Source organism: Rhinoraja longicauda, chromosome 11, assembly GCF_053455715.1.
Source record: "Rhinoraja longicauda isolate Sanriku21f chromosome 11, sRhiLon1.1, whole genome shotgun sequence".
NCBI lineage: Eukaryota > Metazoa > Chordata > Chondrichthyes > Rajiformes > Arhynchobatidae > Rhinoraja > Rhinoraja longicauda.
In genome coordinates, this window is record NC_135963.1 from 35783968 (window position 1) to 35809235 (window position 25268).

Here is a 25268-nt window from a genome sequence, read left to right on the forward strand (position 1 = left end):
CTGTTTCCACCCTTTGTGACTCCATGGCTCTCTCTGATTCCAAGTGTTGCGTTGCTAAGATCTCAAAAGTTCAGTGATTTCCTTCCCTACTGTTATGTTTTTGGCTTTGGGAACACCAGGTATTGCACTCTCTAGTGATGTGCGTACCGCAAGATTATGGAAGAGTGCACGGTATTGCCATGTAAGTGGTCCTTCAACAGAACCCATGAACAAACTTGACACCAATATTAGGAGACAAGGAAACACAAAACACACAATGCAATCCCCAGGGTTCCAAATGTGGACTTTTCATCCAGATTTAATAACCAAAAATTAAATGCCCAAATCCTAGATAATACCAGCAATAAAACAAATACAGATGAGTTCTGTACACTCAATTTACAACGGAGCCAGAATCTGTCGTTAGAAATATACAAAATGGCAGCGCACTGCACCTTTAAACGGCCATTCAACAATCGAAAAAGTTCCTACCCTTCAAGATACAAATAATATTTTGCTTCAAGTGAAAGTTGCTTTATTTTTCGTTCGAGGAGATTTCAATATTCCACATTCTGCGACTTCTTTCTTTCAAAAGGAGTGTTTTGGAGATTTAAGGCCATGATACTAGACAGAGTGCACACCGCAAACTACAGTGACAGCAATGCACAACAATTTCATTGAACTAGCAGAGCACAGGAGAGCAGCATGACATTTGCTGCTCATTACCACATGCACAATCCTGACCGCACTCTCTCGTGTGGGAGATTGTGTATTGAGGTTGAAAAGAAAACCCTTAACTTCGATTAAAGCGGCACTGCCTATGTTTAAATAAGTTTTGGGCAACTTTATTTTGGCAGGGTCACAGCTTTTCAAAATTAGATCAGCAGAGTGCCATTTCGAATATAGTCTGAGAACCCATTCTTCTTTTGCACACTCAATAGACGTTGCTCCTCTAAAGCAGATGTTGTTAGTTTGATTTTACCAAGCAACCAGCGATGATTTTTTTTCTTTTGGCGGCAGGAGAAATTGGACCACTATTAAATTTTATTGCACTGTGATGATAATGACTTCACCTCCTGTACTTCAGTTCTTCCATGGCTCTACAGCAGCTGCTTCCAATCCATTTCACTTACGTTATCATAGACCCGCCAGTTCATAGAGGGTGGAATGTCTCTGATTTGCAGATAGATTGAAAGTGGGGCAGTCCACTATGCCACACGACAGCAAAAATAAAATACAAATTCCATTTTCTCTTTCGGCAGGAAGTTTCCTCTTCGGATAGTGGAAAACACGACATAGCAATAGTACAAAATAAAGAATTTACATAACGGCGATTTTAATTCAGATACATTTTGGCAGATCACTCCCAAGCATTTGGATAGCCAATATAAATTTGGAGACTGAATTTTATGAATAAGAAATGAAATCTCATTTCCGAGACAGTCCACTTCATACCAGCATAGCAGAGTTACTATCTCAGCTGTCCAAATATGTCTCCAATTCAGATTCCACCAAAAAAAGGTCAAAATCATCAAAGTGTTCCTTGTCGTGCTGAATCTTGCCTTTGATGGAATGGAGTTTTCTTACACCGATAATTTGCAAAAAAACGGTGGTGCAGCGATAGAGTTGCCACCTTATTGCTCCTGAGACCCACGGGTGCTGACTGTTCGCAGTTTGTACGTTCTCCCCGTGACCTGCGTGTTTTCTCCGGGATCTCCAGTTTTTACCCACACTCCAAAACCGTACAGGTGTGTAGGTTAATTGGCTTGGTAAAATTGCAAATTGTCGCTAGTGCATGTAGGGGAATGTTAGTGTGCGGGGATCGCTGGTCGGTGCGGACTCGGTGGGCCGAAGATCCTGTTTCCGCGCTGTATCTCTAAACAAAACTGTGCGATTTGAAACATTTTCATTAATGCTGTGTGGCTGTTATGACCTCAAAAGGGAATTGGATGAAAATAAATAAAGACATGAAAACTTTGCAGTGTTCGCGAAAGGATCGGGACTAATTAGTTCTTGCAAAGAGTTAGCACAGGGATGAAAGGGAGAAACAAGGAACGGCAAATGCTGGTTTACAAAAAAGGATGGAAATTGCTGGAGTAACTCAACAGGTCGGGCAGCATCTATGGAGAACATGGAAAGGTGATGTTTTGCGTTGGCACTCTTCTTCAGACTGAAGCATCTAAAGAAGAGTCCCGACCGGGAACGTCACCTATCCATGTTCTCGTTGCTATTGATATAAATGCATCGTTTTTAGGATGATGGGCTGTTTGGGTTCCTTCTGCGATGCCTGATTCTATGGGCAGTTGATGTCCCCAATAATCTTTGGCAATGCACAATCCCCAACCCTGCTTAGTCTGGAAAATTGCAATTCGCATTCGATTGATTCATGAAGGTGCTACACTTTGCAGATTTTAACTGATATTATTCTTCTAATCTCATTTTCTGTAATTCTGCTCCGTATGCATACCCCAACGGGGGCATTTGCAGAGAAGGCAGTGGTCATTTTGCAGAGTTTAGTCGAAATTGTCCACAGTTGTCCAGTAGACAAATGGCCCTGGTCCATCTCTGCACACCGGGACCCCGCCCTGCTGCACTCCTCCCTCCCCTCCACCCCTCACTCTGCCCGAAGTAAAAGGACAAAAACAAAAAGGCGTCTTTGTGTTCGACTCTAGAGCACTTTGCATCACGACTGGTCTCACCTAGAAAAAGGAAACATTACTGAGCAACCACAGTACGCAAGGCTTCCATGTACAGTAAAAATAATACAATTGAAAAACATTAGTCCTTCAACACCGATTATTATTAAAATAATGATACAAAGAAAAAACAGAATGCATCAGCTCATACCATTTCGTTACTGCACTGTCGTTTGCTGCAGGAACATGGGTCAAGAGTATCGGTACGGATAGTATCACTGCTGCGCACCACATTGTTAAAAATATATAATGGGTGCAATACGTTACTCCTCATCCTGGCTACCGCTATCTGTCTTTAGTTGCCATCTGGGAGGGAGCACGGTGCAATATTTTCTGCTTGCTTAACCAGAGTCTTGGAAACAAGGTAGGACGTCTATAATGGTTGGAAATCCAGGTGTAGGCTGAAGAGGCTGGTTAGTCAAAGGGCTTCTGGTCATTATTAGTTTGTTCCTGTAATTTGGTTTTGTTCACCAACACTAGCGTAGAGAATAAAGGCCGGCAGGTTGCGGCATGGGGTAATCCATGGTTAAATCAAACAAATTGTACACAAAAGAACATCGAAGAAATCCTCACCCCTGGTCGGCGGTGGAGGGGATGGGTGGGATGGATAGTTAACTGCATAATTTGGTGGTTTCATTTTCCATGGAGTTGATGAGTTTGACGTTGAAAGCCTGGAGGGAGGCCTGGATTCTGACCACCTCGCTGGTGGTCAGCTTGAGACGATGGCGGAGGAGGCAGGTGAAGAGGTCGAGGCGCTGGTGGCCGTAGGGGGAGAGGCGGTTGACCCGGTCTCGTATCTCCAGCAGCTGCAGCAGGGCAGAGTCCCGGGAGCCCTGGGTGTAAGGGTAGTCCAACTGCAGGATGAGATCACGGATGGCGTCGGGGTCGAAGTGCATGCTGTAGCCAAACACCTGGGCATGGCTGATCTTCATGTAGCCCAGGTTCCTGGAGGGATCGATGAATTCCAACGGCTCATAGTACAGGCTCTCGTTGCCGCTGGACTTGATGCGGCTCCTCAGGTAGATGTGGACCGTCTCGAAGAAGGTCTTCCACTTGTTGCCCAGCATCAGAGTCCAGTTGTAACACTGAAGAGGCACCTCCACCTTAGTCCTCTCCCAGTCTGGGAAGCTGTCTTCATTTACGGGCATGAACCAGCTCTCGGAGTGGCTACCTCCGAATGGATTCACATAGACGGCCAGCACGGGCTCCAAGGTGCTATTCTTAGTCAAACAGATTTGGATGGTTATGCCCAGGATCATGTGGACAAAGTTGGTCTTGTACTTGTTGCTCTTCAGCGTGAGCAGCATGCGCTTCCTCCACGAGGGATCGAACCAGCTGTTGAGGCGCATGTCGTTGCTGATGAAGATGGCCGGCACAATGACCTTGCTGTCGCGTTTCTGCAGCAGGTACCTGATCTCCATGTCCCGCAGGTCGAGCTCGGTCTCGAAGCCGATGTACTGCTCGGTGGGGTCGGCTACCTCTGGCCGGCAGACGCCGTGTGACAGCATGTAGCCATCGGCGCAGCCGCCGCAGCGGGTCCGGTTGTCGGCGGCACACACCACGCACCACGTCCCCTCTCCCACCGCGCACGGGATGGCCTTCTGGCAGCTCAGCTGGTCGTAGGGGCAGGTGCAGCTCCGAGTCTCCTCCGAGAATATCCCAGCCAGGCCGTTGTCGGTGCAGTAGAGGAACGACTGGACCCGGTTAAGCCAGAAGGTCATGGCCCTGAGGGGAGAAACACAAAACCACCCAACTCGTCAAGGTGCCAATGAAACATCCCTCACCCGCATTGGCTCATGAATTCATAAGTCATTGGAGCAGCAGTAGGCCATTCAGCCCTCTCACCTTAAACCTATCCCCTCTTACTATGGTCTTGTCTACCGTGGAAAAAAGAATGTGACTCTCGACCGTATCTTCTGCCTCTCATGGTAAACCTCCATCGTGTCACGCCTCAATCACTTTGGCTGCAAGCAAAGCAGCCCCAGTCTATCCAATTAATCCTTATAACTCAAGCCCTGTAGTCCAGGCAACATGCTCATAAGCGATAGGAGTAGAATTAGACCATTCAGCCCATCGAGTCTACTCCACCATTCAATCATGGCCAACCTAGCTTTCCCTCTCAACCCCATTCTCCCGCCTTCTCCCCATCACCCTTGACACCCTTACTAATCAACAATCTGCCAATGCCCACTTTTAAAATACCCAATGACGTGGCCTCTGAAGCCGTCTGTGGCAATGAATTTCATATATTCACTGCCCTCTGACTAAAGAAATTCCTCCTCGTATCCTTTCATAAAGGTACGTCCTTTTATTCTGAAGCTGTGGCCTCTGGTTCTAGACTCTCCAATTAGTGGAAACATCGTCCATGTCGACTCTATCCAGGCCTTTCACCATTTGGCACACCACTTCAATAACACCTTCCATTTGAAGAGCACCTTAAACACTGCAAAAGGGCCCAGCTTGCAGTACTGAGGTCAGCCAGAGGGGGTGCCAATGTCTGGCTCAGCATCCACCTCCGAGGAAGGGAAAGGTTAGCCATGACCCTTGCTCCTGTCCACCGCCCAAGTAATCCCGTGCGGTTCTCTGGACAGCGATCACCTGTGGGTGTTCTACCAACCTATGGACAATTATTCAATTGATACTTGAATTTTAATTTAGAGACATAGCATGGAAACTGACCTTTCGGCCAATCGATCGAGTCCATGTAGACCATTGATCACCCGTTCCCACTAGTTCTATGTTATCCCACTCTCTTATCCACTCCCTACACATCGGGGATAATTTACAGAAGCCAATTAACTTACAAACCTACACGTCTTTGAGATGTGGGAGGAAACCAGAGCACCCTGAGGAAAGCCACGCGGTCACAGGGAGAACGTGCAAACTCCACAAGGACCCCAGCACCCGAGGTCAGGATTGAACCCGGGTCTCTGGAACTGTGATGCAACAGCACTACCGCTGCACCACTGCCAGCCTGGATGGTAGGGCTCCCAAAATCTGTTGAGATGGAGATTGTCCATTGAGATTCCAATACTGAGTTGGGAATACCTTTGATGAGCACATATATTAAAGAGATCAGAACCTCGGTGGAAGATGGCATAATGATTCTGAGCAGAATGATCTGTTTGAATGATGAGATATGCTTATGAGACCTAATGCTGCGCACATTTCCCCTGGGTCAAGCTGGGCTAAGCATCAGCCAGGGGAACAAGAGCCATGCTGTGCTAATTGACACCTGGGAGTGTAGAAACAAAGAACTGCAGATGCTGATATGTACAAAAGATAGACACAAAGTGCTGGAGTAACTCAGCATGTCAGGCAGCATCTGTGGAGAAAAAGGAGAGGTGATGTTTCTGGCCAGGATATATCTTCAGACCTTCTTCAGACACATTAAGATCTGAAGAAGGGTCCTGATCCAAAATGTTACTTATCCATGTTCTCCAGAGATGCTGCCTGACCCGCTGTGTTACATAGAAACATAGAAAATAGGTGCAGGAGTAGGCCATTCAGCCCTTCGAGCCATTCAATATGATCATGGCTGATCATCCAACTCAGTATCCCTTACCTGCCTTCTCTCCATACCCCCTGATCCCTTTAGCCACAAGGGCCACATCTAACTCCCTCTTAAATTTAGCCAATGAACTGGTCTCAACTACCTTCTGTGGCAGAGAATTCCACAGATTCACCACTCTCTGTGTGAAAAAAAACGTTCTCATCTCGGTCCTAAAAGACATCCCCCTTATCCTTAAACTGTGACCCCTTGTTCTGGACTTCCCCAACATCGGGAACAATCTTCCTGCATCTAGCCTGTCCAACCCCTTAAGAATTTTGTAAGTTTCTATAAGATCCCCCCTCAATCTTCTAAATTCCAGCGAGTACAAGCCGAGTGTTACTCCTGCAGTTTGTGGCTATCTTCTATATCTGGAGGCGCGTGGGCCAATTTCCTGTTCTGTGTAGTTTCACTCTGAAGTGATTGCAAGTACATTTTACACTCTTTCATGCCGAGCTGATTTAATGTGCAACCTGTGGATCAAGCCCAATTTCTATGTTGACACTTGCAAGATAACAGACAGGATCTACCAGTCGAAGAGAATAGGGTGTCAAATCTACATCTGAGCATGATACTGATTCCAAGTCCATCTCCCAGCATGACACAGCAATATAACGCATGTCCACTCAAAGACGGACAGCACTGCAATGCAGAGACTGTTGCACAGTTGAGATGTGGAGCGAGACTGAACAATATTAAGCAAATGGTGAAGTGCCTTTGACAGCTGCAGGGGCTGTGCATTAAATAACATTGGTGTAACAATCCATTTTGCAGTCCAAAGTTAAAAAAAAAAAAAAGTCATTGCAAACTGTGTAAATGGCATGAAATCAATAAAGCCTCTGAAGGAGGTGATGATGCAGGCTGGTTCCATGACTGGAGATGTCAGGTTAACAGAATGAGGTAAGTTTAGGGGTCATCAGGTACATGACTGGGGCAGTGCAGAAGCAGAAGCACCATGTATCAGGCCATGCTTCATGGAGCGGCATGGTGAGGTAGTGGTAGAGTTGCTGCCTTGCAGTGCCAGAGACCCGGGTTCGATCCCGACCACGGGTGCTGTCTGTACGGAGTTTGTACATTCTCCCTGTTACCGCTTGGGCTTCCTCTGGGTGATATATTTTTTTTGCCCACCGACTCCACACCAACTAGCGATCACCCGCACACTAGCACGATCTAGTTTGCAACCAGAATATCCAGCAGGCCTTGGTGGAATGAGCGCAATGTTCATCGAAATGGTCGCCGATTCTACGCTTGGTCTGGCCGATGTAATGGAGGCACATTGGAAACACCAGGTACAGTAACCACATGGGAAACGGCGGATGCAGTTAATTCAGTTTGGAGAATAAATTCTTCTCAATTTAAATTGAAATAGGAAGTGTAGATTTTATTTGGAGCTCCTCAGCAAGGGCAACAATAGTGAAGGGCTGAGGTAATTGAAGAGACAGGGCAGCTGCACAATACTTGCTTCATTGATTATGGCTTGTTCAGTTTGCATCACATGGAAGAGTGTAGCGATCATGTCAGAGGGTGGGATCAAACAGTGTATTTAATACGGAATGACATAACGGGCTGCAAGGGTGAATGGTAATGGCAACTCAGTTAAATTAAAACAGCAAGGCATTGCAATAATAATAATCCAAATTTCAAGGGTTATTTACAATCCAACTGTGAAATGCAGTGTATAATTAAAGGGAGATGGAGACATGATGCTGGGGAGAACAGCTATTATGGGGAGTGCAGGCCTGAACACTGACCCACCGACCATCAATGTATCAGGCATCCGAAGATAAGCAATGAGTTCACTTCAGCATGGGAACACATTTACTTTAGCTTTGACCCACCGAGTCCACACCGACCAGCGATCACCCTGTACACTAACACTATCCTGCACACACACGGGACAATTTACAATTTTTACAGAAGCCAATTAACCTACAACCCTGCACGTCTTTGGAGTGTGGAACGAAACCAGAGCACCTGGGGAAAACCCACACGGTCAAGCTTTGTGCAGACAGCACCCGTGGTCAGGATCGAACCCACGTCTCTGGCGCTGTAAGGCAGCATCTCTACCGCTGCGCCACCGAACGTGGGTAGAAGACGTGTGAGGAAACCAAAGCACCCGGAGGAAACCTACGCAATCACAGGGAGAAAGTGCAACGTCCACATAGACAGGTCAGGATCTGTATTTAGTTTGTCAGTTTAGTTTATTATCATGCGTACCAAGGTACAGTAAAAAGCTTTTTGTTGCGTGCTTTCCAGTCAGCGGAAAAACTACACATGTTTACAATTGAGCTGTGCACGGTGTACAGATACAGGGTAAAGGGAATAGCGTTTTGTGCAAGATAGAGTCCAGTAAAGTCAGATTAAAGATATTTCAAAGTTTCTATTGAGGTAGATGGGTGGTCAGGACCACTCTCTAGTTGATGATAAGATAGTTCACTTGGCTGATGACAGCTGTTAAAAATCTATCCCTGAATTTTGAGGCATGCATTTTCTCACTTCTGCACCACTTGCCTGATGGGAGAGGGTAGATGGGGGGAGTGTACATAGAGGGAATGGGCAGCTGATGCTTCGGATCCGTACCCTTCTTCAGGCTGAGTTCCTCCAGCACTTTGTTTTTTGTTTAATGTTCTAGCATCTGCAGTTTCTTGTATCTCCAAAATTTTTAACACATGGCTGCGTTGAGCCAGAAAGTGGGATGCTTCTTTTGGAAAGCAAAGAGTGGGAAGCAAACAGTGCGAAGGGAAAAATCAAGCAGCAACCTTTGGATCTTTTCATTTAACCTCATCTCTGTTACTTGTCTGAGGTTGCTCTACCATTTACACAGAACTAATAACAAGCCCCACTAACCTGCCACTATTTTGGCATCAGATCATGAAGCCTGCAGGGGCCATAAAACAGTATAATGACATGTTAAAAAATGATTGAAAAGATTTTCACAAAATAATGCATCACGTAACATCTACCAGCGTAATGAAGATTTCTAAGTCTCACGTGGCAAATGAGTGTTTGGGGAGGCATTTAGATCATTCAAAGGTAAAAGCGGTAGAATAAGGGGAGATTTAAGGAAAAGCACTAGAGGTAGTCTAGGACTCTATAGTCCTAGAGTCATACAGTGCAGTAACAGGCCCTTTGGCCCAACTTCCTCGAACCGGCCAACATGTCCCATCTACATTATAGAGTCATAGTCATAGAGTCCGAGAGTCATACAGTGTAGTAACGTGCCCTTCGGCTCAACTTGCTCGCACCGGCCAACATGTCCAATCTACATTAGTGCCACCTGCCTGGATTTGGCCCATCTATATATTAAAACTCTTGTTTGTTTGTTTGTTTGTTTGTTTGTTCCTGAACTACAGCCAAAACCGTACATGGTAGCGTGACAATTTTAGGCCCACCTTACTCACCGTCATCCCTTTGGTGATAATGGAAGAAGTTTCATGGAAATCGGTGGTATATTTTTTAAGTTGTTCACATTTTAAAGTTTAAATCTATCTCCTAGGGAGGGAGGGAGGGGGGAGGGAGGGATGGGGGAGGGATGGAGGGAGGGAGGGAGTGGGGTGGAGGGAGGGGGATGGAGGGGGGAGGAGGGAGGATAAGGAGGGTTGAGGGGGGTGGAGTGGGGGGGGAGGGAAGGGAGAGGGGAGGAGGAGGGAAGGGGGAGGAGAAGGAGGGAGGGAGGGGGAGGGGAGGGGAGGGGGAGAGGGGAATGGGGGAGGGAGGGGGGAGCAGGTGGAAAGGGAGGGGGAGATGGGAGGGGGAGGGGGCAAGAGGGGAGGGGGAGGGGGGGAGGAGATGGTGCTGCACCAATGCAGGAGAGATTTGGGCCCACTTGGTCTAGTATCCCTCTAAACCTGTCCTATTCAAGTACCTGTCTAAATGTTTCTTAAAAGTTTTGATAGTCCCTGCCTCAACTATCTTCCCTGGCAGCTCGTTCCATACACCCACCGCCCTTTGTGTGAAAAAGTTACCCTTCAGATTCCTATTAAATCTTTCCCCCCCTCACCTTAAATCTATGTCCTCTGGTTCTTGATTCCCCTACTCTGGGTAAGAGACTTTGCTATTAATTTTTGCAAATGTTTACCAGGGAAACAAAATTCAATTGTATAAAATCTTCAAGGGTGGTGCAGTTGATAAATTAGGATTAAAATCCACATTGCCTAGGCAAGATATTAAGGGACACAATGGATGCAATTATTGAGCACGTGAAACCAAGTTTTCAAGAGAGAGTTAGATTTAGCTCTTAGAGCTAAAGGAATCAAGAGATATGGGGGAAAAGCAGGAACGGGGTACTGATTTTAGATGATCAGCCATGATCATACTGAATGACGGTGCTGGCATGAATGGCCGACTGCACCTATTTTTCTATGTTTTGTTTCTATCTTTCTAACCATTTTTCAGCTGAAAATAAAAGAAAGTTATGGTGAAAAAAACTGTGGACAATTTGGAGACACCTGGAACTGTAGATGCTGGAATCTAGAGTAAAGCTTATTGGAGGAACACAGTGCGTCAGGTAGCATGTGTGGAGGGAATGTACAGATGACTTCACATTACTTTACTTTAGAGATACAGCATGGAGACAGCCCCTTCGGCCTTCCGACAAGTGATCACCCTGTACATTAGCACTATCCTACACACTAGGGGCAATTTACAATCTTTTACTATGGGTCCTTTCTGTATGGTTTGTTCTCCCTATGACCGCATGGGTTTTCTCCGGGTGCTCCAAAGATGTTCAGGTTTGTAGGTTGATTAGCTTTGGTACAAATTGTAAATTCTCCCTAATGAGTAGGATAATGCAAGTGTATGGGGTGATTGCTGGTCGGCATGGACTCGGTGGGCCAAAGGGCCTTTATCCATGCTGTGCATCTAAAGCCTAAAGACTAAAGAGTCAGAGCCAAATGTTAGCCAAGCAATACCAGCTTTTTCCTAAACTACCTCCGAAGAAGGGACCCCAACCTGAAATGTAGTGTGTCTGTTTCCTCCACAGATACTGCCTGAGTGCCCCCACCACTCTGTGTTTGGATAGAGATTGTAGCATCTGCAATTCCTCGTGTCTCAAGGTTCATTGGGAAATTGCATGGATTACACAAACATCAGCAAAATCCCTTACAAACTTCCTATGCTCACGAAAGCTCCTTCCAAGACCGCAAGAAATTGCAGAGAATTGTGGACGAAGCCCGGACCATCACTCAAACCAGCCTCCCTTCCATTGACTCCATTTACACCTCACGCTGCCAAGGCCACCAGCATAATCAAGGACGGGTCTCACTCCAGTCACTCCCTCTTTTCCCCTCTACCATCAGGCAGAAGGTTCAGAAGATTCAGGGACAGTTTCCTCCCAGCTGTCATCAGGCAACTGAACATTCCTATCAACAACTAGAGAGCGATCCTGAGCGATTATTTACCTCTTTGGAGATCCTTGGACTATCTTTAATCGTACTTTACTGGCCTTTATCTTGCACTAGAAACATAGAAAATAGGTGCAGGAGGAGGCCCTTTGGCCCTTCGAGCCAGCACCGCCATTCATTGTGATCATGGCTGATCGTCCACATATCTACTAAATGTTATATCATTTATCCTGCATCTGTACACCGTGGATGGCTTGATTGTAATCTTGTATAGTCCTTCCAGCTGACTGGTTAGCACACAGCAAATAAGCTTTTCACTGTACCTCAGTCCACATGACAATAAATTAAAGTGAACTAGATCTAGCAGACAGACACAAAATGCTGAAGTAACTCAGCGGGACAGGCAGCATCTCTGGAGAGAAGGAATGGGTGTCTCGACTCGAAACATCACCCATATCTTCTCTCCAGAGATGCTGCCTGTCCCGCTGAGTTACTCCAGCATTTTGTGTCTATCTTTGATTGAAACCAGCATCTGCAGTTCTTTCCTACCTATAAATCCAGCAGACCTCTATTTTCCAACCCTTCCTCCCTGCGGGAAGCCTGCGGTTTAGAGAGAGTTCACATGAAGCCCGGGCCTCCGTTTTCGGGAGATGCAATCAATTGAGGCAGTTGGAGATATCATGCAGTTGGTCGGGAACCCTGTGTTCCTGCCTGAAGCAAGATGCATAGCCGGGCATTTAAGAGCTGCGTCTCTTCTTCCAGCTGGGAAATTTAAAGAGCGTTTGCAGTCGTACATCATAATGACTGGGATAGGAAGGTTGGCTCCAGGACTCAGTACAAACAGAATGAATTATTCATCGGCAAGCACTTCCAAATGAAAACCGTGCATATTTTTTAAACTGCCGTTCTGTTATTAGTCTGACTATAATTATAACTGCACAGTCCTGCACAGCAGTCACCAGGGACAATGCTAATGTCGTTAACCAATAGCTTAAAGAGAGCCAATGCTTCCATGGCATACGGGAGTGTGCTGTGTTTGTTGCTGGCTGATGTGTGACTGCAAACAAGGAGTACGTAATGCTTCACTCATTTAGTGGGCAACGATTCTCCACATATAACATTTCCAGGGAGGTAGGTTCTATTGACCTTGGGAAGCTTGAAAAAATACCAGTGACGATGCCGGGAAGCCTGACTGATATTAAGCCGCCTCAATCACCTCGTTCTCCTGAATAAGATTCAAGTTACACACATTTTACTGCCAATGCAAGAGTCATTGTCATAGAGGCCTACAGCACGGAAACAGCCACTTTGGCCCAACATATGCCGACCAAAATACCTCATCTATCCATTTGCCCATGTTTGGCCCATATGCCTCAACACCTTCCCCATCCACGCTTCCTCTTGCAGATACTATCACAATGTTTGAGAACCATTTAGACAGGTACATGGATAGACAGGTTTAGAGGGATATGGGCCAAACGCAGGCAGATGGGACTTGTTGGGCGGTGTGAACAAGTTAGTCCAAAGGGCCTGTTTCCATGCTGTATGACTCTATAACTAAGCTCTATGATGCAAATAAGGTATGGATGCCTTGCATTTGAACATTGAAAAGTACAGCACAGGACCAGGTCCTTCGTCCCATTATATCCACACCAAATATTGTGTCAAGTTAAACTGATCTCCTCTGTCTGCATGTGATCCATATCTTTCCATTTCCAGCCAAAGCCTCTTAAACACAACTAGGGAGGAGGGAGGGAGGGGGACGGGAGTGGGGGAGGAGAGGGTGCTGCACCAATACAGGAGAGGTTTGTGCCCACTTGGTCTAGTCTCCTTTAAAATTTGCCGCTCTCAGCTTGTAATATTTGATATTTCCATCCTGGTCCTGGAAAAAAGGTTCTGACTGTCTACCATATTTGTGCCTCATAATTTTGTTTGCTTCTATCAGGCCTCCTCACCGCCTCTGGCATTGCAGAGAACAATCCAAGTTTATCCAACCTCTTCTTTAGTACCCTCTAATCTAGGCAGCATTCTGATAACCCCAGTCTCTGCTTCTATCCTTTGAAATCAGGCTTGAGAACAGGCTGCTGTGGACCTTGCTTCCTGACCAGCTTTCACCAGCTTTCACCCACTCAGAATACTGTGCACTATGCTGATCTCCAGTTGGTCAGTTTAGTTTCGTTTATTGTCACGTGTACCGAGGTACAGTGAAAAGATTTGTTGCGTGCTAACCAGCCAGCGGAAAGTCTGAAGAAGGGTCTCGACCTGAAATGTCACCCATTCCTTCTCTCTAGAGATGCTGCCTGTCCCGCTGAGTTACTCCATCTTTTTGTGTCTATCAGCGGAAAGACTATACATGATTACAATTGAACCATCCACAGTGTACATTTTGTAGGATAAAGAGAATAATGTCTCGTGAAAGTCCAGTAGAGTCTGATTAAAGTTTGAAGGTTTCTAATGAGGTAGATGGTCGCTCAGGACCACTCTCTAGTTGTTGATAGGATGGTTCAGTTGCCTGATAACTGCTGGGAAGTAACTGTCCCTGAATCTGGAGATTTGCGTTTTCACACTTACAGTATTACAGTGTGGAAATAGGAGATGGGAAATCTAATCCTAAGGAAGTAACCTGAACTAGAAGAGCAAACTTGCGGGAAGAGCTAAATAGACTGGGTCTCTTTAATCTGGAAAAAAGAACAGAGGTAGGTGACCTCTAAAACTATCATAAAATGGACGACTAAGGAAATATATTGCTACCTGTGGAGGAAAGCCAAACGACGAGACAGAAATATAAATTGGCCTTTGCTGGATCCAAAGCTCAGGAGGCTTTACACCCTAAAAGTGATGAGAATGCTGAACTAGGAATAGCTGAAGCAAGCAGTACGTGGACTGAGGAGGAGGATGGGCAAGTGGAGGAGTGAGCAAGGAAAAGGAGTGAGCAGCCTGATAGGGATTTGGTTAGGGCATATTTGGAGTATTGCATTCAGTCCAGGCCGCCCCATTACAGGAAGGATGTGGAGGCTTTAGAAAATGTGCAGAGGTGCTTTACCAGAATGACGCTTGGATCAGGAGGTTTTCAGCTACAGGGAGAGGTTGAACAAACTTGGATTTTTTTTTTCTGTAAAACCCGAGGTTGCGAAGAGAGAGAGCTGATAGAAGTATAAAAAATATTTATGAGAGGCATGTAGAGGGTAGACAATCCAGAACCTTTTTTTCCAAGGATGAAAATATCAAATATGAGAGGGCATTGCTTTCAGGTGAGAGGGGCAGAGTTTGAAGGAGATGTGCAGGGCAAGTTTTACACAGAGGATAGTACGTACCTGAAACTTGCTGCATGGGGTGGTGGTGGAGACGTATACGATATATAGTGGCATTTCAGAGATTTTTGGATAGGGACATGGATATGCAAGGAACGGACACTTCCAATAAATGAGCTCTCACTAAGAGAACGGTTTAAATAAAAGGGACCTGGAATAGATGAAAAGCTGGAAAGGGCGCAAAGATGATTTACGCGGATGTTGCCAAGACTCAAGGGCCTGAGCCGTAGGGAGTTGAGCAGGTTGGGGCTCTGCTCCTTGGAACGCAGGAGGATGAGGGACGATCTTATAGAGTACAAAATCACACAGCAATTCACATCCTCACCCCAGAACTGTGTGGGGAGTTTCTGATCCACCACTCCCTGTGTTTTAAAATGGAAAAGAAAAGCCTCCATTCTAATCTAATCTTTATAATCAAGTTAAATTTATGCCACCTGGTTATTGTTTTCACTGCTAAAGAAATAGGCGCTTCCTGCTCACCCTCTCAAAACATTGTACCGATTCTCCCCACATTGTCCATTTCAATCTCCTTCCCAAAATCCACAATCAGGACTGCCCTGGCAGACTCATTATTTCTGCCTGCCCCGTCCCACCAATCGCATCTCCAAATACCTTAATTCTATCTTGTCCCCCTGCTTACATCATCCCTACTGACTTACATCCGAGACGCCTTGCATGCTCTTCAACACTTCTATACCTTTCAATGTCGAGGCCCCCATCACCTCATCTTTACCATGGTCTCATTAATGTTCTTTTACACCACCACTCACCACCAGCAAGTGCCCCCCCAGTTCTTCCTTGCACAGAGATTCGATCATTTCCCCTCAACTATCGGTCTTCTCTGCCTGGCAGAACCTTTCCTCACCCTGAATAACTTCTCTCTTGACTCCTGAATCAGTCTGAAGAAGGGTCCCAACCTGAAATGTCAACTGTCCATTCCCTCCACAGATGCTGCCTGCCCGTACTGCGTTCTTCCAGTTTATTGTGTTTTACTAATTCTCCCCTCAGCTTCTCAAGTTCCAAATAAAATAACCCTGGTCCTTACAGCTCCAAGTCTCAAGTTCAGGTAACATCCTTCTGAACCTCGTCTGCAGTGCCAATGCACTCTCTTTTAATGTGCTAAGCAGACCTCAGGTGTTGTTTGTGTGGAGTTTGCATGTTCTCCCTGTAACTGCGTGGGTTTCCTTTGGGTTCTCCGGTTTCCTCCCACTTCCCAAAGGCATGCAGGCTTGCAGGCTAATTGGTCTCTGTAAAATTGCCCCCAGTGTGCAGGGAGTGGATGAGAAAATGGGATAACATGGAACTAGTGTGAAAAGGTGATTGATGGTCGGCGTAGACTCAGCAAGCTGAAGGGTCTGTTTTCATGCTGTATCTCTAAACTTAGCTGGAAACGTATATTTTCACATTACTAAGATGAACAAAATGTATAAAAGGAAATGTTAAAATAGAAATTTCAAAACATTAACAAGGATTGGCAAGATATCCCCTCTAGCTCAAAATGCTATGATGCAGTAAATTGTCAAGGATTTTGTTTTACTTACGTGTTTTATATGAATAATTTTTGGTTAATACTATTAATAATGCAGTACATTACAATAAATAAATGCAGGGCATTTATTATGCTCTGTATAAATCTCATGGAAACAAATAATAATTTTCAACTCTCATTACCTTAAATCATTATGTAACAATGTAAGATCTGTTCCCTGGCACCAACACTGAGGTCCGAGTTACCTATTGTTTCAACAATATATTATTCTGCAATGCCATTTTTGATCCCTCAAACTTCAAGTTTGGACACAAGGTTATGTTAGACTGAACATTGTGCTGGGTGGGTGTGAACATCATGTACCTTTCTCTGGGGAGGACGAATTTCGGTTGTTTCTGGCAGCGCTTACTTAAGCTGAAGAGCTTTCGGACTGTCTTCTGTGCCTTAGTGAAGAGCACCCTCAGACCGGCTTCCAATTGCTCATAGCGGTGTTGGAGACTAAAGTCCATGGTCCATAGCTGAAGAATGGTGGAGGTATTCAGGAAATACTCGGTTGGCAGTTTCTTCAGAAAAATCTTGATTTCATCTGTGTGAATGGGCAGACCAGACATTATTGATCGATTGAAAGTTACAGCGCTGAATCATTCCCTTTGGCCCACCGAGTTCACGCCAACCATTGATCACCCTAGTTAGAGTCATAGAGTCTTCCAGGCCAACTTGCCCCCACTGCTAACAGGCCAACTTGCCCCCACTGACCAACATGTCCCCACTACACTGGTCCCACCTGCCTGCGTTTGGCCCCTTTCCCATCGTACTGTCCTTGGACCTGTCTAAATGCTTTTTAATTCTGTGTTATCCCACTTTCGCATCACTCCCTACACATTGGGGGTAATTTACAGAGGCCGATTAACATGCAAACCCGCTTGCCTTTGAAATGTGGAAAGACACTTTAAAGTGAGGAGGCAAAGTTTAAAGGAGATGTGCAGGACATTTTTTACATAGAGGGTGGTGGGTTCATGGAACATGCTGCCAGGGGTGGTGGTTGCGGCAGATACGATGGTGCCGTTTAAGATACTTTTGGTTTTGCAGGGAATGGAGGCATATGGTTTATGCGCAGGCAGTTAAGAGTTGGTCCTGGCACCAAGTTCAGCACAGACATTGTGGGTCAAAGGGCTTGTTCTTGTGCTGTACTGTTCTATGTTATACGTTCTATGTTCTATGAAACCGGAACACCCAAAGGAAACCCAGGCAGTCGGCGGAAGAACGTGCAAGCTCCACCCAGTTAGCACCCAAGGTCAGGATCGAACCTGGGTTTCTGGCACTGTGAGGAAGCAGGGCTACCAGCTGTGCCAATTTACTTAAATAATTATACCAGTATGAATTCTTGTGTGGGTGAATTAGCTCCCACTCCCCCCCATTCGTACCGCAGCTCCGCTCTTGCTCCCCTTCCCTCCATTCGTAACAAGGATAGAGTCCCCCTTGTCCTCACCTTCCACCCCATCAGCCGTCGCGTACAACAAATGATCCCCCAACATTTCTGCCACCGACAACGGGATACCACTACTGGTCACATCTTCCCATCTCCATCCCTTTCTGCTTTCCGCAGAGACCGTTCCTTCCAAAACTCCCTGGGCCACTCGTCCCTTCCCACCCAAACCACCCCCTCCCCAGTTACTTTCCCCTGCAACCGCAGGAGATGCAACACCTGTCCCTTTACCTCCCCCCTCAACTTCATCCAAGGACCCAAACAGTCTTTCCGGGTGAGGCAGAGGTTCACCAGCACTTCCTCCAACCTCATCTATTGTATCCGCTGTCCCAGATGTCAACTTCTCTACATCGGCGAAACCAAGCGCAGACTCGGCTATCGTTTCACTCAACACCTCCGCTCAGTCCGTCTCAACCAACCTGATCTCCCGCTGGCTCAGCACTTCAACTCCCCCTCCCAGTCTGACCTTTCTGTCCTGGGCCTCCTCCAGTATCATAGTGAGGCCCAGTGCAAATTGGAGGAACAGCACCTCATATTTGGCTTGGGCAGTTTACAACCCAGCGGTATGAACATTGACTTCTCTAACTTCAGGTAGTCCCTGCTTCCCCTCTCTATCCCCTCCCCCTTCCCAGTTCTCCCACCAGTCTTCCTGTCTCTGACTACATCCTACCTTTGTCCCGCCCCCTCCCCTGACATCAGTCTGAAGAAGGATCTCAACCCGAAACGTCACCCATTCCTTCTCTTCCGAGATGCTGCCTGACCCGTTGAGTTACTCCAGCATTTTGTGTCTATCTCCGATTTAAACGGGCATCTGCAGTTGTTTTCCTACATGACTTCCTCACCTTCTCTAAATTATTGCTTGCACTTTAGTTAGTTTAGTTTATGTTTGTCACATGTACCGAGGTACAGTGAAAAGCTTTCTTGTTGTCTGCTCTCCAGTCAGCGGAAAGACTATACATTATTACAATTAAGCCGTTCACTGTGTACAGCTACAGGATCAAGGGAATTATGTTTAGTGCAAGATAAAGTCCGATTAAAGATAGTCTGAGTGTCTCCAACGAGTTAGATGATAGGTCAGGACCGCTCACTAGTTGGTGATGGGATGGTTCAGTTGCCTGATAACAGCTGGGAATTAACTGTCCCAGATTGTGGAGTTATACCTTTTTACACTTCTGTACTCCTTGCCTGATGGAAGAGGGGAGAAGAGGGAGTGACTGGGGTGAGAATTCTCCTTAATTTTGCTGGGGGCCTTGCCGATGCAGTGTGAAGTGTAGATAGAACTCATCATCTCACCACTCACCCTCCCCCCCACCCCCACCCCCCCCCCCCCCAACTCCCCCACCCTCCCATTCTCTTCCTGTGTGACTCAGTGTAAAATGTACTCAGTGTTGCAAAGCATCTCATGACAATTTTGTTTTTAGCTTAGTTTAGAGGTACAGCGTGGAAACAAGCCTTTCAGCCCATCTAGTCCGTGGCTACCAGCGATCACCCATACACCAGTGCTATTCTACACACTAGGAACAATTTACAGAAATCAATTAACTGACAAACCTGCACGTCCTTGGAATGTGGAAGGAAACCAGAGCACCCAGAGAAAACCCACGCGGTCACAGGGAGAACTAATAAACTGCACACAGACAGCGCCCGTAGTCAGGATCGAACCTGGGTCTTTGGTACTATAAGGCAGGACAAGTATGTACCAAAGAAAAATTGCCATAGATGATGATATAATATTGAGGCAGGTGCAGTGGGATCGGGTGGGAGGGTAGAGGGGAGGTGATTAGTGTGGCCACATCGAGGAGAGAGGATGTGTTTTTCCAGATAATTTAGGAAGTTACTGGCTGTAAATATGCACTGCAGTTTTGGCAAGAGAACAGATTGGTTCATACTGAAGGTCATCGAAAAGAAATAAAGAGTAATTGTTTCTCCATGTCGTAAAGTTTTACAGCGCTGTTATCCAGCTCATATTGATTACTGAGGCCAAGGGACAGTACCAAGGCACAAACGTGGAGATGCCAGAGACAGAAATGGAGAGTGAAAGCTTAAAGCGGGTACAATGTTAGTAGGATGTGGTGAGAAGCTTTAGCAGTAACAATAGTGGCAAACATATCTTGGTTTGGTTTAGTTTAGTTTATTTGAGAGATACAGCTGGGAAGCTGATCTTCCGGCCCAGCGAGTCCCTGCCGACCTGCAATCTCCATACACTAGCACTATCCTACACACTGGAGATGATTTACAATCTTTACCAAAGTACAAATCTGCACGTCTTTGCAGTGTGGGAGGAAACTGGAGCACCCACCTGGTCACAGGGAGACTGTATAAACCCCGCACAGACATCACCCATAGTCAGGATCGCACCAGAATCTCTGGCGCTGTAAGGCAGCAACTCTATCACTGCGCCACCGTACCATCCTGTGGTTATTTATGAAGCAACTTTAAATAATGACAATAAAGACCCAGCACTGGAGTAACTCAGCGGGTCAGGCAGCATCTCTGCAGAACATGGATAGGTGATGTTTCACAGAGTGCTGGAGTAACAGCAGGTCAGGCAGCATCTCTGGAGAACGTGGATAGGTGACATTTCACAGAGTGCTGGAGTAACTCAGCGGGTCAGGCAGCATCTCTGGAGAACATGGATAGGTGACGATCACAATGCTGGAGTAAGTCAGCAGGTCAGGCAGTATCTCTGGAGAACATGGATAGGTGACGTTTCACAGAGTGCTGGAGTAACAGTGGATCAGGCAGCATCTCTGGAGAACATGGATAGGTGATGTTTCACAGAGTGCTGGAGTAACTCAGTGGGCCAGGCAGCATCTCTAGAGAACATGGATAGGTGACATTTTGTGTCAAGGCTTCGTCAGTCTGATGAAAGGTGCTGACTGGAAACGTCACCTATCCATGTTCTGCAGAGATGCTGCCTGACCCGCTGAGTTACTCCAGCACTCTGTGAAACGTCACCTATCCATGTTCTCCAGAGGTACTTCCTGAACCCGCTGAGTTACTCCAGCACTCTGTGAAACGTCACCTATCCATGTTCTCCAGAGATGCTGCCTGACCCGCTGAGTTACTCCTGCACTCTGTGAAATGTCACCTATCCATGTTCTGCAGAGATGCTGCCTGACCCGCTGAGTTACTCCAGCACTCTGTGAAACGTCACCTATCCATGTTCTCCAGAGATGCTGCCTGACCCGCTGAGTTACTCCTGCACTCTGTGAAACGTCACCTATCCATGTTCTCCAGAGATGCTGCCTGACCCGCTGAGTTACTCCAGCACTCTGTGAAACATCACCTATCCATGTTCTCCAGAGATGCTGCCTGACCCGCTGAGTTACTCCTGCACTCTGTGAAACGTCACCTATCCATGTTCTCCAGAGATGCCGCCTGACCCGCTGAGTTACTCCAGCACTCTGTGAAACATCACCTATCCATGTTCTCCAGAGATGCTGCCTGACCTGCTGAGTTACTCCAGTCCGGTATCTTTTTTTAAATATAAACCAGTTTCTGCATTTCCTCGTATCTCCTTTAATGATAGTAGTGTCATCAAATAATTATCCACACTAAACACACAAAGGTCGCCCAAAGGGAGAGGCTTTACAGACTGTTCTGAAGTAGGGAAATGGGCGAGTGAGATTGAGCTGATTTGAGGAGAAAATCTCTCAACTTAAGTAACCTCAGTTATTGGTTTGGATTGGTTCATGATTGTCACGTGTACCATGATACAATGAAAAGGTTTTGTTTGTGTGCTATCCAATGACACAAACAGCAGAGAGTGAATGACTTCATGCTCAGGCAGGGCAGAATAGGAAAATAATCAGTGTTCGAGGAACAAAGGCATGGGTGGAAGTTACAGCAGCAGACAAGCTGTCAGATGAAACATAATTAAGGGACTGTAGCAGAAACTCAAGATGGCAGCTCACTACCACCTTCTGATGGATAATTAGAGATGGGCAATTAGTGCTGCTCCTGCTGGTAACACTCGGATGTTGAGAATTAATGTTAAAGGTTGTGAGTGTGGAAATGTACAGATTAAATAATGATACAATTAATACACTCAGGTTAAGAGTGGCACGGTGGCGCAGCAGTAGAGTTGCTGCCTTACATCACCAAAGATCCAGGTTCGATCCAGTGCTATCTGTACAGTTTGTACGTTCTCCCTGTGACCACGTGGGTTTTCTCCAGGTGCTCTGGTTTCCTCCCACATTCCAAAGACATACAGGGTTGGAGGTTAACCAGCTTCTGCAAATTGTCCCTGGTGTGTAGGATCTCTGGTTGGCATGGACTCAGTGGACCAAAGGGCCATGCTGTATCTCTAAACTAAACTAAACTAACATTGAAAACTGCCAGTTTTTTTTTTTTAAACAGCCCATGGTCAGGGAACGGATGTTTTTAAAGTACAAAGGGTTTAGGCTTCCCATTGTTTAGTTAGAGAAAATTTATACTCATCCATTACCAGGCGAAGATTTAGAGACCATGATGAGATGAAGAGAGGTAAGGGGAAGTAGAGGTAAATGTCAACAGCACACTGCTGCTAAATTCAAAGCTGCAGTCAGAGATAACATTCCATGCAAGCAATAAATATGGAAGGAGAAGCGTAGATCCCTGTTGGATAATAATGTTGGTGGAAGCAGAGAAGCCATTGCTTGCAATTCTCTGCTTATAAGACAGATGAGAATGGGACAGGTGATGCTCTCTCAGTAATACCATGGGGTCAAGGAAAGAGCACTCACATTGCTGCCCTGTTTCCACCAATCTTTCCACCACTGTGCACAAGAAGCGCAAGCCGCCATTGTATGCAGATGTCGAGAAGTGTGTTCAGCTCTGGCTGAATAATTTCTAATCTTGTGATGTGGACTCGATAAGAAGTAATACCATGGTTTTTTAATTTAGAGATACAGCATAGAAATAGGCCCTTCGGCTCGCTGAGTCCATGCTAACCATCGATCATCTGTTTGCACTAGTTCTATGTTACCCCACTTTCTCATTCACTCCCTACACACAGGGGGCATTTTTTAGAGACCAGTTAACCTCCACACCCACACATCGCTGGAGTGTGGGAGGAAACCCGAGAACCTGGAGGAAACCCACGCGGTCAAAGAGAGAACGTGCAATCTCCACACAGTCGGCAGCCGAGGTCAGGATGTATGTAGGGATGTTCCACAGTCATGTTTCAGACAGCCTAGGGGTGATGAATGAAGCAATGATAGATTACCTTTATCATAATCACATAGCATATCCTTAACGGCTATGGTGAGGTTGGGCTCAACGTTGTGGCTGGAACAGCAATTTGTTTGGAGGGATTCAAACAAACAGCAGGATGGCATGATTTACGAGAAACCAAGAGATTCTAGAGAGAAATTTCATCTCAGAGCATGAACATAATGTGTTTCAGAAGAGAGACACAAAATGCTGAAGTAATCAAGCAGGTCAGGCAACATCTCTGGAGAAAAGGAATAGGTGACGTTTCGGCTCGAGACCCTTCTTCAGACTGAGAGTCAGGAGGGGGGGGGGGAAACTAGAGCGAAATATGAAAAGGTTCAGAACAAATCAGAGCCGGCACTGATGACCAAGGAAAGGTGGAGCCCACAAAGGTCCATTGTTGGCTGTGGAAGAGGTGATAACGAAGGGATCCAAACAGTGAAACTAAACAGGACAACTAGGGTGGGGGAGGGATGGAGCGAGAGGGAATGCAAGGGTTACTTGAAATTGGAGAAATCAATATTTCATACCGCCGGGTTGTAAGCTGTCAAATAAAAACATGAGGTGCTGTTCCTCCAATTTGCGTGTGGCCCCATTCTGACAGTGGAGGAGGCCTACTAGTTCTCAGGACTAGTAAAGCAGCATCATAAACATATGAAAACTTTAATTCGATAAATATTAAGGTTTTAATATCATAAAAAATCATAACCAGCGAGAAAGTAGTCACAGAAAGAATCACAGAGTTGTAGAATGCTTACAATAAAGACACAGGCCATTCAGCCAGGACGTGGGCCTGAGCTACAGGGAGAGGTTGGGCAGGGTAGGACTTCATTGCTTGAAGTGTTGGAGGCTGAGACATGATCTTATAGAGGTGTACAAAATCACGGGGCATAGATAGGGTTAATACACAGAGGGAAGGGGGCTGGGTCCTTGGGTTACAGATTAGGGCTAGAGGGCCATGGGTTAAGGATTATAGGAGCAATCATTAATAGGAACTCGGAGGGCAACTTTTTTTACGCAGAGGAGGGTGGGTATATTAAATGAGCTGCCAGATAAAGTAATTGCAGATTGCAGGTACGATAACACCATTGAAAAGATATTTGGACAGGTGCATGGATATGAAAGGCTTCGAGGGATATGGGACAAACGCAGACAATTGGGACAAAGTGCTGGAGTAACTCAGCGGGTCAGGCAGCATCTCTGGAGAAAAAGGAAAGGTGGCCTTTCGGGTCGGGACCCTTCTTCAGATTGAAAGTAGGGGGTGGGGAGGGGTGAGGAGCTGGAGGCGAGAAAAGACCAGGACCAATCAGGGCCAGCAACAAATGACCTCAGGCGGGATGGTGCCCTCTGGGCCCATTGTTGGTTCGGGAAGGTGTGATGTCAGGAGGGCTGCAATGTGGAGAGCTGAAGGACTGGTGAAATGACTATGGGGGAGGAAGGGGGCAGGGGGAGGAGGAGTGGAGTGTAGGTGGAAGTTACCAGAAATGAGAGAATTCAATGGTCATACCAATGGATTGTAAGCTACCCGAGCAAAATATGAGGTTCCTCCAATTTGTGCGTGGTCTCAGTCTGGCCATGGAGAAGGCCCAGGACGGAAAGGTCAGTCTAGGAATAGGAAAGGGAGTTGAAATGGTTGGCAACCAGGAGATCCCATAGGCCTTAGTGGATGGAGTGTAAGTGTTCAGCGAAATGGTTCCCGAGTCTACGTACAGACAAATGGGACCAGCTTGGATGAGGCATCTTGGTTAGCATGGACGAGTTGGGCCGAAGGGCCAGCTTCAGTGCTGTATGATGCTATGACTATGTCTGATTCTCTACAACAGCCGCAAACCAGTTTCAGTCGCACATCTCTTCTCCATAACATTGAAATTGTTTCTTCATCGCACATTCATCCAATTAGCTCTTGAAGGAATGTGTGAAGGTAATGTTTTTGTAAATTCTAGTGGCACTAAACTCACAAAATCCAATCAATCTCAGCTTCCAAAAGGACCTTGGGTGCTGAAGTGCAATGCAGAATGGCAATTACACCATGAACCTGGTGCTATCACCCAGGAATTTTCACATGATGACCTTTAATTGAACTTGTGTAGTCCCTCAGCTAACCAACGCGCCAGAGGATTTTATTAATCTTCAAAAATGTATGGGAAATTCAGTACTATACTTTGAAATATACAATGACAATAAATTCATAATGTAATATAAAGGAACTGCAGGTGCTG

The 25268-nt window shown here is 46.2% G+C and overlaps 1 protein-coding gene across 1 annotated transcript in view; it reads right to left on the reverse strand.

Moving 5' to 3' along the window:
• Positions 1-267: 267 nt before the first annotated feature.
• The window catches only part of LOC144597798 (BMP/retinoic acid-inducible neural-specific protein 3-like), a 125714-nt gene continuing 100713 nt past the window's right edge, over positions 268-25268 (reverse strand). The window contains 2 exon segments of the mRNA XM_078407396.1: positions 268-4400; positions 16731-16953. Coding sequence (XP_078263522.1) covers positions 3287-4400; positions 16731-16953 — 1337 coding nt within the window. The 3' untranslated portion in view covers positions 268-3286.